At 37.2% G+C, this 13,998-nt stretch overlaps 1 protein-coding gene across 2 annotated transcripts in view; it reads left to right on the forward strand.

Moving 5' to 3' along the window:
- Positions 1-13,998, forward strand: part of DLG2 (discs large MAGUK scaffold protein 2) — a 1,019,609-nt gene that overhangs the window by 398,827 nt on the left and 606,784 nt on the right. The window contains exon 8 of one of the 2 annotated variants that reach the window (XM_061990809.1): positions 4,454-4,534. The exons of the other annotated variant lie outside the window; for it this stretch is intronic. Within the exon in view, the coding sequence (XP_061846793.1) occupies positions 4,454-4,534 (81 nt within the window). The remainder of the gene's footprint in view (positions 1-4,453; positions 4,535-13,998) is intronic. 2 annotated transcript variants of the gene reach the window in all.

Here is a 13,998-nt window from a genome sequence, read left to right on the forward strand (position 1 = left end):
GACAAGGGTAAAATGTAAGGTTGCTTCAGTGAGCCAAAGCTTGAAAGCACTCAGCTTGTACACTCAGGATTGAAACTACTGGGGAAACTTTATGTCTCTGGCTATTTATTATTACATACAACATGTTCTTGAAAACCACTCCAAATTTAACAGCAGTTAAACCCATCTGCTGCTCCTGAATTTTTATTTCATTCACAGGCCTGTTTTAAAAGTATTTTTGGACTTACTTCCAATGTGCTATCAACTGTTCATTATTCTGTTATAAACTGGTAAGAAGAAAGATTCAAATTTTAAAAATAAATTGTGACCTCCTATATATTTTTGAGCTTTTCATTGAAACTTGCCTTCCCCTCGTCACTTGACACAATTGAAATTTTCATTTTAAAAGCAATTATTTACCACAAAAGTTCATCACTTCATGCTAAATGCTGATTTTAGTGGCTAGTAGTTGCATATGTGTAAATTTGGCAGAATTATTCCAGTAATTGCATCATTGGCATAAGGAACAGACTTCAATTTGACAAGCATTATGACAAGCATGTTACTTGGCATAGCAGTACCTCTGCCCTCTGAATGAGATTGATAAAAACTTTGTTTGAGATTTTTACGAGATCTTCACCTTATAAAGAACTTGTTTAAACAGAAAATTTTCTTTTCCTCAGTTTTCTTTGTGTGCCTGACTCCTATGATGGTGTATAATTTTCTAGCATGAAGGTAATTTTTATTGAACCAAGACATTTCACAGTATTTAATATTTGTGTTATTTTTTCCAAGGCATTGAATGGATCCTTCCTTAATCCACAGATTAACAAGGCTTTACAGCCTATAGAGGTATTTAAATCTCTCTAAAAGTGGAATACATTGAATCATAGAATGGTAGGATTGAAGGGACCTTTAGAGATCATCTAGTCCAACCCCCAAATACACACCAAAACTTGTTAATCTACAAGTCCTGTGTAAAATTGGATTTTAAAAAGTGAGTTCTCCCAAGGGATGACAACTGTCAAGGTCATGCATAACATTTAAGGTAGCTTGAAATCTATCTCTTTTTATTTTTTTGTTTTACTAAGGAGCAGGAGATTTAGATTTTCTGTGTAATAAACCCTAAAGCTTTACATCTAAACTATATACTCATTGATAACTAATATTAATGACAATGTCTGTTAGCAAAGGGAAGATATTCTTCAAAAAACCCACAAAGATGACTTTTTTGAGGTGAGATTCAGTTGTCTGAGATAGGCATCTAGTGCTATTTTAGATGCTTTACAATATCTCAGATGTGCATGTGACTGTCAGAAAAGACAGAAGGAAACCCATACCTTTCTGAAGCAACAGCTGGAGATACAAAGTTATACCTTAGTGTATCTGATGACACAAGACAGCTATATCTAAGAAACTCAGTATCACCCTTAGGGTTGTCCTGTAATACACATCATTATCATGCCTATGAATAATATTGTTTATAAACACTAACTCTAACACTATAACACTAATACTTGCATTTGAGTAAACTTATTCAAAAGCCTGTTTTTACAAAGAAAGTTATCTTTTTGCATTGTATAACTACTTGGAGCCATTTATATAATGACACTGTGAAAATAAGTATATATATGGGTTTTTGTTATCACTCTTATTATTTTTAATTAGTAGAGAGGAAAGTGCTTTTGCTATTAGCTGGCAGAAATTACTAGGGAATAGACTTCCCATGGATGAAAGCTATGGAGTCATAGTGTGTAGGAATGGAAATAATTTGTTTCAATATTTCAGCACCCTAGCAGATAGAGACATTTTTTCACAGTAGCAATTTTAGGATGATTTCTCTAGGCTCTGTCCTTAGTAGAGAAAACTGATCACTATCCTCATGTAATATCCTGTTTCCAGTCTTCCCTAGGTTGTGGTTTCTGAATTTCTCATCACTCTTTTTCCTTTCCTATAGATTTCCTTTGTTTTTTTCAGTATCTACCTTAAAACACAGTGCCCCCAAACTGTTACAGTTCTGCTGATGTCTCGTCATCAATGATTCCAGCACATCATGTCCTCATACACAGAAATCATTCATATCTTGAAAGGAGACCATCCTGCAACAGAACCTTATTCTTGGCTTGTCCTTAGTTAATGATCTCTATGTAGATGTTTCTTACTCTCTAATTTTACATTTAATGTTTCCTCCATCAGAGCAGTGCTTACTGCTCTGTTAGCATTTCTTAAATCTGTGTTTATGAAACTGCACATTTCTATTAAAAAGTCTCCAGAATCAAACCCACAAACTAAACTACATATATTCATTGTGGTGAAAATCATAGAGTCATAGAATGGTAGGGGTTTGAAGGGACCTTTACAGATCATCTAGTTCAACACCCCTGGAGGAGCAGGTTCACCTAGATCAGGTCACACAGGAACATGTCCAGACAGGTCTTGAGGATCTCCAAGGAAGGAGCTTCCACACCCTCCCTGGGCAGCCTGTGCCAGGGCTCCCTCACCTCAACAGTGAAATAGTTTTTCCTTATGTTTAAATGGAACCTTTTGTGTTCCAGCTTTATCCCATTACTCCTTGTTCTATTACTAGATACAACAGAAAAAAAAAGGATGCCCCAACCTCCTGACATCCACCATTTAGATATTTCTAACTGTTAATGAGATCCCTCCTCAGTCTCCTCTTCTCCAGACTAAACAGCTCCAGTTCCCGCAACCTTTCCTCAAAAGGAAGATGCTCCAGTCCCCTGATCATCTTGGTGGCCCTGCACTGGACTCTCTCCAGAAGTTCTCTGTCCCTCTTGAGCTGCGGAGCCCAGAACTGGACATAGGACTCCAGATGAGGCCTCACCAGGGCAGAGTAGAGGGGGAGAAGAACCTCTTTTGACCTGCTGGTTACACACTTGCTGAATCCCCGAATGCCATTGGCCTTCTTGGCCATGAGGGCACATTGCTGGCTCATGTTTAGTGTGCATCATCCCCTGTGGACTTATCCCTTAAATGTCTCTCGGTCACTCCTGGTTGGCTTGTTCCTGTTGTATAGGAATCCACAGCCACTCATAGTACTTTAAAAAAAATTACTCCAGATTTTGCTGTGTTAAAAATCCTGTCCATATGAGCTCAATTGAATATTCAAACCTCAATTCATCCCACTTCATTGAGGTGGGAATGCATCCTCCAAAGAGTGACTCAGTGCATTTCAGCCTTGAGCCACTTTCAGGATTTTCCCATGTCTCAAAGGACTCTGCTCCCAGCAGACACATCTAAATGCCTGAAGTTTAACAGGATCAATCTAAGCTTCAGTTCTTAAGAATGCTTTTGTATGAGAGCAGTAATCCTTCAATGTGGAGCTAGAAGTCTGTTTTCCTTAGACTATACGTAACATTAAAAAATATTAAACTCTAAGTTTCTTGACAATTAAGAGGGATTCTTTATCAACAGTCTTTCAAGACTTCCCTGAATGTCTTGTTATCCTACTGGTTTTACGCTTGCAGTTAAAAATGAGAGTGAAAAAGTGTTAACTTTTTTGTCCTTTTTGGTTTTTAAAAGTTGCATTCTTTAGTCATATAGAAACAAAATGTCTTTAAAGAAATGCACAACCAGGTGAGGGTCAGCATTACATAAGCATCACAGTGAACAGGGCCTTTGTAAAAATGCTTTGCAGTTACCTTAGATATTAAACATTCTGTAACATCTGGTATTAAGAAAAACTGCAATCCTTGCAACCAAAGTCTCTCTTTTACTGAAAGGGATCTTCCATATTGATGCTGTTTGTTAAGGCCTCATGTGTTTTCTACAACGGCACTGACTCATGCCTAGGTGGGAGTCTGACTTCATTGCAGATTTTCTGTTTCACAAAAAAAGGAAATGAAGCCTAATGTTCATTAAAAGCAGATGTATAGTCTCCTACTGCTAAAACTTCACTAATTCATAGTCTTAATTAAGAGTGGGGTTTAAAATTTAGAAGCAACAGGGTTATTTCTAATTTTAGCTAAGGAAGAGGTGGACTGTCAAGAGAATGTTTATTTATCCCTTGTAGCTTTTTTACTTGATTTGCTATAATTACTTGAGTTTGGTAGATGTTGTACACTAAGAATAAATTTAAATATAGTAGTACAGTGTAAAATCTTATAAAATAGATATCCCTTACTTGTTCTCTGTTGAAGAATAAATAGGTATTCCATAGATATTTATAATCAATAATAACAGTTCATGTTTAAAATATATAATATAATGCCATTTCAGTTTTGTTAAAAAGCCTCTAGACAATTCAACATACATTAACACATATTTACATCTTGAAGGGAATAGATAGTATGCCAGGTTATTTCCCAAAGCAGTTGTAGCAAAAATCAGCCCCCAGCCTGCCAATAAAACAACCTGGGACGCAAAAAACCACACAGTTAAGCACCATATGCAAACACCATGAAAAATTTAAGTTTGGAACATGTCCTGAGTAGATGTCTCTATGTACTTCCAGAAAGGCCAAGAGGAAGAAAATCCTACAGGTAGAGGCCTTCAGCTGGGACCTTTCCCTGAAATGGAATGGACTAATGCACAGGTGAGAGTAGTGAATTCAGCTGTGAGAAATGAGGAAAGGAAATAGTTTCTGGATTACTGTTTCATAGTTTTGCCAATTTTTCTTACCAATGCTCCCCAAGACTCAAAAGCACCTGTTTAAAGTTAAAAATATGTTTGTTTGAATGCTTCAATTGCCAAGATGCTGTGGCATATAAGAAGCCTCAGCTACAGGCTGACCAAACTGAAAACCATTTGGACTATTAAGAAAATAATTTGGCTTCACCTGATTTTTGACATTTGAGGAAGCCACTAATATTGCCATGGCAGTCAATGGAGACACTCTTCCTGAATGCAGTTCTTCTAACCTGTTTTGGATGTCTCCTTTATATGGAGGCAGATCGTGCTATGAAAATTATTCTCTGTCTCCATTGTCTAGGCATTCTTTATGGTCAAATAACTTGGATGTAAATGTCTTAACTTTAGATGTCTCTTCTGGACAGGAAACTTTATATTTTTTTTATGGTTCTTTTTATTGTCTGTTGCCTTTGTAGTAATGCAATCAATTTCTGAGGTGTAACAGGAAGGACCAACCTGGGGCATAGGACAGGAAGATTAAGTATATTTGTGTGGAATAGTGTTGCTATCATGCACCTGAAGAGCCTGGCAGACAAGAGCATTGTTGGAGTTATTTGGTTTTCTGTTCTTTTTTTTGTTTTGTTTTATCAAAGAGCTTTTTTGATAGAGGAATTGTCATTTAAAATAATGTTACAAAAACCTCCACATCAAACAAAAATACCAGTGACTTTATTGCTACAGGATATTAGCCTCCACAAACTTGTCTAATCAAAACATTCATTTTAGTTTATGTTGCATTTGTGTTCTCAGTTTTCAGCATATGACCTACTGCCATTATGATAATAGATGTGTGAGAAACTTGATATGTTGGTTTTATGCCAGCTAGGTCCTTTGCAATCTCAGGAGGAAAAGAAGGCAGTTAAAGATATCAGGATAATGCACACTAATGGGCTATTTCTGGTAAAAGTAGTCTAAAGTGATATATTGTTGATGTCCAAATTGCTATCCTTTGATTTCAGACTTAACAAGACACAGATAAATAAGGCAGATGACAATTCTGAATGACCCTTGCACAGCTCTCTGCCAGCTGGACAACAATTTATAATAGCTTAGGATGTCTAGGTAATTTTTCCTAAATATAAGGGCTGAAAATATGTGGTACTTAGGGTGGCAACTCAGGATTAATTCAGTGGCAAGTGTAGTAGAGAAGAACTTTTACAGTATATATCAGATGGGCATTCAATTTCTGTCTCCTAAGATTTTGAGAAAGCTTTTGGATGCACATAACTAATTTTTGATGCTTTTTTGTAATACACAAAAGAAGAAAAAATTAAGTCAGTCAATCACTATTTAATTTATTATGTCATTTATTCATGCAAAGATGAACAAAAACTGATACCTCCTCAATATTGAGTGGCACACAGTGGGAGGGAAGTGCAGTTTGCTCCTTAACAAGCCCATATGGTGGTAAAATATCCAGTGTCCCTACTATGCAAACAGCACTGAATCTTTAAAAGCACGTTAAACAACATCTGTCAGTAATCAGATAAATCAAGCAGAAAGCTCATTACTTGATGACTTTCACCTAGGAGCCTTAAAAAAGGAGGCTGAAAAGATCTGTTGGGATGTTTGTTAAATCACAGAGAGATGGAATGTGAGTATCATGCTATTATTTTTACCTTTGCTTATTATGCTGCAACATAGGTTAGCAATACATCAGCCCTTTCCAAAACTATTGGAAAGATTAATAAGGATTTAGCTAAGAAAGGCAGCATTAAAAAAAAATGATAGGAATACATTAATGATAGCCAGCATAGTTTTAAAACAAAGCAATTGCATTAGAGAAACTTTATTTCAGAATGTGAATTTGCTCGATGAGTTGTCCTAGATGTTGTTTAAGCTTTTGTAAGGTGTTTGTTTTACTTTGTATCTGGTGTAAATAACTAATAGTATGGTTTATCAAAATACTATTCCTTAAGGACTAACATCTCTAAGTACCAGTCAATGATAAATGAACTTTACATAGAGATTTGGAGGGAAAACCTTCCACAATTTAGCACTGGATGTTGAGAATATATTTCATTATTTTCACAAATCATTTGGAAGGCAGCATGGAGTCTTGGACAGTAAAATTTGCAGAAGATGTGGAGAGTGAAAAAACAGGAAAAAGAGGACACAGTAGTCATACAGAGAAATCCAGTTTTCAGCCTAGCCCTGTAAGCATGCCACTCAAACACTTTATTATTACCTAGAAGAGAACTATTAAACAGACAGAAGGAAGCAATGCCAGCTACAGATAGACAAAGCAGACACCTACAGTGCAAATAAGCAACACTAAATATGTTCCAGAGGAAAGAATAGGCAACTCAGCAGGGCTTGTACTGTGAACTTTGAATGTTAACAACAAGACTCAAAGTTAAGAAGGTGTTTTTATTTGTATGTGCAACAGTGAGGTTGTGGCAATACCATGCCGAGTTTTAGAGTCTATACTTTTTATATATGATTATAAAATGTATAACAATATAAAGTATATGTATGTCAAATATGTATACTTGTAATTTATATACTTATAAAATATATGAAGTGTGTATATATTATAAGAGACATGACTTAATAATGACAGTGTAGACCTGTGAGACTCATCAGAGTAAGAGAGAAAACCGAATATGTATTCGGGGTGAAAGCAAACAGATGCTGGGCACACGTTTTTAGCAGTGAGAATATAGGACAAACTATGGAGAGAAGTGGTAGATCTCAATCTCATTATGCTTTCCAGATTAGGTGCTTTTCAGAAATAGATACCCCCACTTTAGTTTAAGACAAATTATTGTTGTCAGTGTTAAGTGCTGCAGTACATTAGGCTAAACTCCTTGATCTAATGATACCCTCAGCTTTAAATCCTGAATCTTTTAGGTACCCGTTTTTTGCTCTAGCAGACTCAGCAAAAGCTTCTTCAGCAAATATGTTGTATTAGATAATATAGTTGAGGAAGATTCAACTCATGTAACTAGTGCAGTTTATCACCTTCTTCCACGGCCACTGATTCAAATGAAGAAATATGGAGTTGTGATACTTGGTCTAATGAGAGCGTTTACTTCCTTTTTACTTCCATCCTATGGATGAATGAAGCCTGGCACTGCTTTTCTCATTTTGTATTTTCCTTGGTCTGAGATTTGCAGCTTGCTCTGTAGTGCAGCCATAAATCACTCTATGAAGAAGCTAGAAGACATGCTTCATACAACTACCTTTTGAAATTTTGCTGTTGTCCACTTACTTGAAAAGGCTTCTTCCTCAAGTGACACCTGTATTCTTTGTCATCCATGCTTGTGTTATTAATGTCCAAGGGAAAAAGGTCATAATATTGTATGAGGTTCTTAGATTTGCTTTGTTGTGATCTTGTTGGAGATCTATCTCTTTTTTTTTTTTTTTTTTTTTGTGAAAATGTGTCCTTTTTTCCTCCATAACACACCAGATGAAATAAAAAGCTCAGTACAGCCATCTCCTGGCCTTCACATGTCAAGGATGAAGTTTAAATCCTTCCAAGACCATAGATTTCTGAATCAATTTTCCATTATTGATTTGTATTCATTAGTAGCAAAATGATGATTAAAATTTTGAGTTTAAGGTTTGGTTGAGAGTTGTGTCAGTACTGTGTGTGCCATCTACATCTCAGTGGTATTTTATGTAACGGGTTGAAGATTGTGTGGTCTCTAAAAATGAGATTGAAGACAAGATACGTTGTTTCAATTCCTGTCTTTACAACTAATCTCAAGTCTTGTCAGCTTGCTTCATTCTCTTTGCCATTGTTTTCCTACCTGCAAAAGAAAAGTACATTTTCCTATCTCTTGAAAACTGTTTTGAGAACCACCACACTGCCTGAAGAACCTTTAGAGTCTTTCTCTCTTTTTTTACATATAACTGATTCATTTTTGTACAACCATTACACATATACTCGGAGAGGTGATTGACAGTCTCGTACAATAACATCCTAGAACACTTAGAGGTAAGAAGAAAATGAGACCTCCTGGTCTGCAAGTCTATAGATGCACTGATCAACTACTAGAGAAAGTACAATTTAAATTTGCTCTGGGGTTTTTTTCTCCCTCTACACCCCATCATAGAATTTCTTTTCTGTCTCCCTTCTCTGACTTGCACCTAAAATAAATAACCTTTGCTTATTCTCATCCTACGCATTCTATATCATTCTCTGGGAGAAAAGTACTCTTCTTTCCAGTGAAGCAAGCAGGGAAGGATCCATTACTTGATTATGAATCCTTCAAAAAAAAAAAAAAAAAAAAAACATTTTCATGCATTTTTTTTTAATTCACCAGCAAAATCTGTCTTTGCCTTAATGTTTTAAAAAAGTCAACAGCTAGGTATTTAGAGGTCTAAGACTGGTGAAATCCTGATGAGAGCTATTGAGCAATGATGTATGTCTGTTGACTCTTGCTTTACACTCAGATTAGAATCTAAAGCTTGGCTCCTCCATTTTTTTCAGTTTGCAGAAATCTTTCAACAGCAGAATCCTACTCCTTAATAATGACATTGAGTTGCTATAGTGATGGATACAGGGCTAATCAGAATTTGACATTCAGAGAGTCATTGAATTGTTTTGGTTAGAAAAGACTGTTAAGATCATCCAGTTCAACCACTAACCTGACACTGCCAAGCCTACTGCCAAAACACATCCCTCAGCATCTTATCTACACATCTTCTAAATATATCCAGGGATGGTGACTTCATCACCTCCCGGGCAGCCTGGGCCAGTGTTTAACAGTCCTTTCAGTGAAGAATTACTTCCTAATCTCCATTCTAAACCTCCTCTGATGCAACTTGAGGCTATCTCCTCTTGTCCTATTGCTTGTTACTTGGGAAAATACACCAACCCCCACTTCAGTACGACCTCCTGTCAGGAGAGCACTCATGTCGCCCCTCAGCTTCCTCTTTTCTAGGCTAAACACTCCTAGCTCCCTCAGCCAGCCCTCAAAAGACCCCTCATGAATTTCATTGCTGTTCTTTGGACATACAAAATATATAAGATGAAATAAATTTGTATAATCTGAACTTTTCAACTGGGAAAAGAGAACTGATCTCCTGTATTGCAATATGAAAAATGCAGTAGAGAACACAGAATTTGAGACGCAAAATCTAATTTTACTAAATTGCAACTTCTCTGATGTACAGATCCACTTCTTTTGTGTACTCAGGGGCATATTTATTAACTAACATAGCTATTTAGCTTTTTTCCCCTGCTAAGTTTTCTGAAATGAGTCTTTGCTCTTGCCTATAGAATTATGAACTTACTCATTTCTCAGTAAAGACATTTTGTGCTGCAAAGAAATTGCATGAGTTTCAGGAGGTCTAATTTTGCCTGCAGTACCTTCTTATTACTTATGATTACTCTTGAGTAGTAGAGGAGTTGAAGGTGCACTTTATAAATGTATTTTCCGTTTCCTTGTTATGTCACCACCTTTGTGGTGTCTCTGTGGTAGTTTGACCCTGGCTGGATGCCAGTTGCCCACCACACCACTTTATCCCCCACCTCCTCAGCGAACCAGGGAAGGGGGGAAAATAAGATGAGAGTCTCATGGTTTGGGATAAAAGCAGTTTAATAAAGAAGCAGCAAAGCTGCACATGTGAGGAGTGAAGCAAAAGCAGATAAAGCTGTTACTCTACTTCCCATCAGCAGCGATGTCCGGCCACCTCCCGAGAAGCAGGGCTTCGGTATACGTAGCTGTTGCTTTGGGAATGCCAAAAATGAATCTTGCCTTCCCTTCCTGCTCCTCTCCCCCAGTTTATATTACTGAGCTGACATCATATAGTATGGAATAGCTCCTTGGTCATCCTGGGTCAGCTGTTCTGGCCGTGGTCTCTCCCAAGATCTCCTCTCAGTCTCCTCTTTTCTAGACTAAACAGCCCCAGTTCCTGCAGCCTTTCCTCATAAGAAGGATGCTGCAGTCCCCTGATCTTAGTGACCCTGCGCTGGACTCTCTCCAGAAGTTCTCTGTCCCTCTTGAGCTGAGGAGCCCAGAACTAGACACAGTACTCCAGATGATTCTGTATTACTTGCCCATGTTATATGGGGTTAAGTGAGTGTTGGAGCTTGAAATGAGTTTTTAAGCAAACTATTCTTGATTTTTTTCACTCCTAAGATGTAATGCAGAATGAGTTGTTTAACTTACAACAACAAAATGGTTTGGGGTTAAATGTTACAGAGGCAATGAAGAGGCTGTTCTGCTTTTAATTGATGCTGTGACCTACATTGTTCCCCAAGGCACCACAGACATTTCTCAGAAAAGTCTCCTGTTAATTATAATTGTAGTCTGTGGTACTGGGTCAGTTGTCATTTCCATTACATAAACTTAAAAAAGTAGGAGGGGTGTTGGTTCAATTATTTTAAATCACATTAGGTGAAGACTTGCCATGGAGGCTGGTAGCTCAGATCTAACTTTTCTGAGATGACAGTGGCTTCAGTCTCACAGTCCCTTCTGTCCAAACTCCTACAAATTCTGAGGGCTCCAACAGGTCCCTGTGTAGCTGTGCAGTTGCAGAAAGTTCTTTCTGCATTCTTCAGAAATGAAAACAAAAGTGATGAATATTCGTGTCAGCTTAAATTCCCATAGCCTGCTGTAGAACAAATGTGTGGTCCTGACCATACACTAACCCTGGTTTCTGGAGTAAGCCCTAACCTCACTGCACTGCTGAATATTATCCATATTTCCTCTCAGAGGAGACCACATCTGTTCATGTGCCCTCTGGCCCCTATATCATCTGCCTCATGGAAACAGTGGGATGTGTACTAGTAACTTGGATGAAAGATAGCTTACACTAGTGTAAAGAAATCTGCCCTTTTTAAGAAAGAGGAAATTATCTCTCATACCTGTGAAACTTAAGAATTGCTAGACTTCAGTTATAGACCCTCTGTATTGCTTTTATTTCACAGAGAAACTTACATGGACAACTTGTGATAACAGACTGTTCTTAAGTCTCCTTCTCCCTCTCCTTCCCCCTCTCCTCTGGATGAGGCTAAAGCATACTTACCTCCATTAAAACTTGGTTACTTGAAATATCTGGTATTTCTTGATTATTTACTTATAAAGTTAACTTAGATTGGATAAGCAGCTGGCTATTGTGACAGATACAAATGTTTTCCAACTCTGAAAGACTATCCCAAAGCTTCTGAGGCTAGAGAATCATAAAAACATCAGTCTCCTGTAATCTTATAAGTTATTAGACAATCTTTAAATTACTGTGTGAAGTCAACATTACATAGCACTAAGGAGCTGAGAAACTCAGCTTCTGAAAAGTTCAGAAGCGTGAAGTCATAATCTGAATTTCAGAAGGGCATTTCAAGAAATAATGAGGAAAAAATATCTGGATCTGTAACAAATAGCTAAATTTTATCCATCCTTCTCCAGTGTAATGGAAGGAAAAGAGAACTGTAACTTGGAGGTGGTTGGAGTCTGGTATCAGCAGACTATGTTTACAGAGTATAAACCCCTTCCTATGACTTTTGAAACGAGTGACTTCTTGAGTTATGAGTCAAGATATATTTTTAAATCTTTGAGATTTTACTATTTGCTTCCCTTCTTCCTAGTAATTCAGTAGTTCAAATTATGTACTTGCTGAGCAAATTCCAAAGTTGTTCTAGATGACCTCTAAAGGTCCAACCCCTACCATTCTGTGATTCTATGAATGTCGGTGCTTTAGCTACTGGAAGAGAGGTAGCTTTTGAATAAGCTTTGAATTGATCTCTGAGTGAAACATCTCCTCTTAGGTCAGCTTTCTGACCCAAGAAGAGACAATAACACTGACCGAGAAACACTGCTAAATTTTTTTCCCCAGGTTCATATGTCTATTGGTAAAGAGAATGACTTGGTATAAGAGGGGAAGTTGGGGCAGAAGACAAGGATAAATTGTTTAAAAATTAGAAAGAAGTAGGTGGAAAGGCTCTATAGAGAGGCACCATATAGGGAAGAGAGAGTTTGAACTATGTGAGAAAGATACGGGAAAGGAGGAAAAGAAAGAAGAAAAAAGTGTTAAGTTGCCTATAATTAGCATCTGCGTATAGAATCTATAATCTTGTTAAAGTTTCTCTCCTCTTGCTTTCTTAGTTTTGTGTTGATTGTAGATAGTTTACAAATATCATTTAATATTTACTTAGTAATAATATTTTAAATAATGTATTTTAAACACAGGTGCATTTGGCTTTCAAAGCACAAGTCACATCAAAGTTCTTAGGAGTGGAGATATACTTGTCCTCACAGGCTTGCAGAGGATGATTCAGACACACCCCTATGTTAGACTGTCTCTTTGTTGAATATAGGATCACAGAATCATAGAATGGTAGGGGTTGGAAGGGACCTTTAGAGATCATCTAGTCCAACACCCCTGCAGAAGCAGGTTCATCTAGATCAGGTTGCACAGACCTCCAAGGAAGACCTCCAAGGAAGGAGACTCTACAACCCCTCCGGGCAGCCTGTGCCACTGCTTCGTCACCCTCACAGTGAAATAGTTTTTTCTTATATTTAAGTGGAACTTTTTGTGTTCCAGCTTCATCCCATAATACATATAATATGTACATATGTAGAGCTTGTTTCTATAGGACAAATTAGTACATAACTATGTATGCGTAAAGGAGTTGCTTAGTTCAACATATTTACTCTGCTGGGAGAGGGCAAATTTGGGATTCAGTCCTCAACTGTCTTTGCTTGAGAGAGTCACTTGATGAAAGGAGAAATAATGCAAAATAATCTCAAGCTTTTTACTGACTCATGTTCTGTTAAAAAAAAAAAAAAACACAACAAAACAAACCAACAAACAAAAAAACCAAACCCAAAACAAAAGTATCTATTTTGAAAACTGTGATGGCAAGCTAAGTGGTTAAAGGCTTGACCTTATTAGACCCTGACTAATGTAAATCATCTAATCTGATGTCTGAAACATTTGTCTTGAGTTTGTCATACTTCATTATTCCAGGAATTTTCTACTACTGTAAGCACTTCAGTTATGGATCTGAGAATCTGAAATCAAATGAAGAGTCAAAGGAAAGAGGAAATGATAGATAAACATGTGATGGTCTAAATTACTTGAGCTGCCAGTCTTAGGTTAAACAAACTTAACATTCCACTTCCAGGTGGAAGAAATAAATTATCTTATGCTTTCTTGAAATATGTTTACCAAACAGTAGCTGTTGAATAACAGTTCTAATCTTAGTGAAACCTCTTCTTGCTGATCTTTTTGTGAATTGCTTAGCACAAAATGACAAACCATGTTTCTTGTGGCTGGACACCATAGATATGCATGGCACTGGATATACCTAGCATGCCTAGGCTGTCTGTAGATCTGATGTCATAACATAGTACATAATTCAGAGGACAGAGATTCAGAAGTAACTTGGATCAGCTTCATAAAGGAGACACAGATTTT

The sequence above is a fragment of the Colius striatus genome, chromosome 1 (genome assembly GCF_028858725.1).
Source record: "Colius striatus isolate bColStr4 chromosome 1, bColStr4.1.hap1, whole genome shotgun sequence".
NCBI lineage: Eukaryota > Metazoa > Chordata > Aves > Coliiformes > Coliidae > Colius > Colius striatus.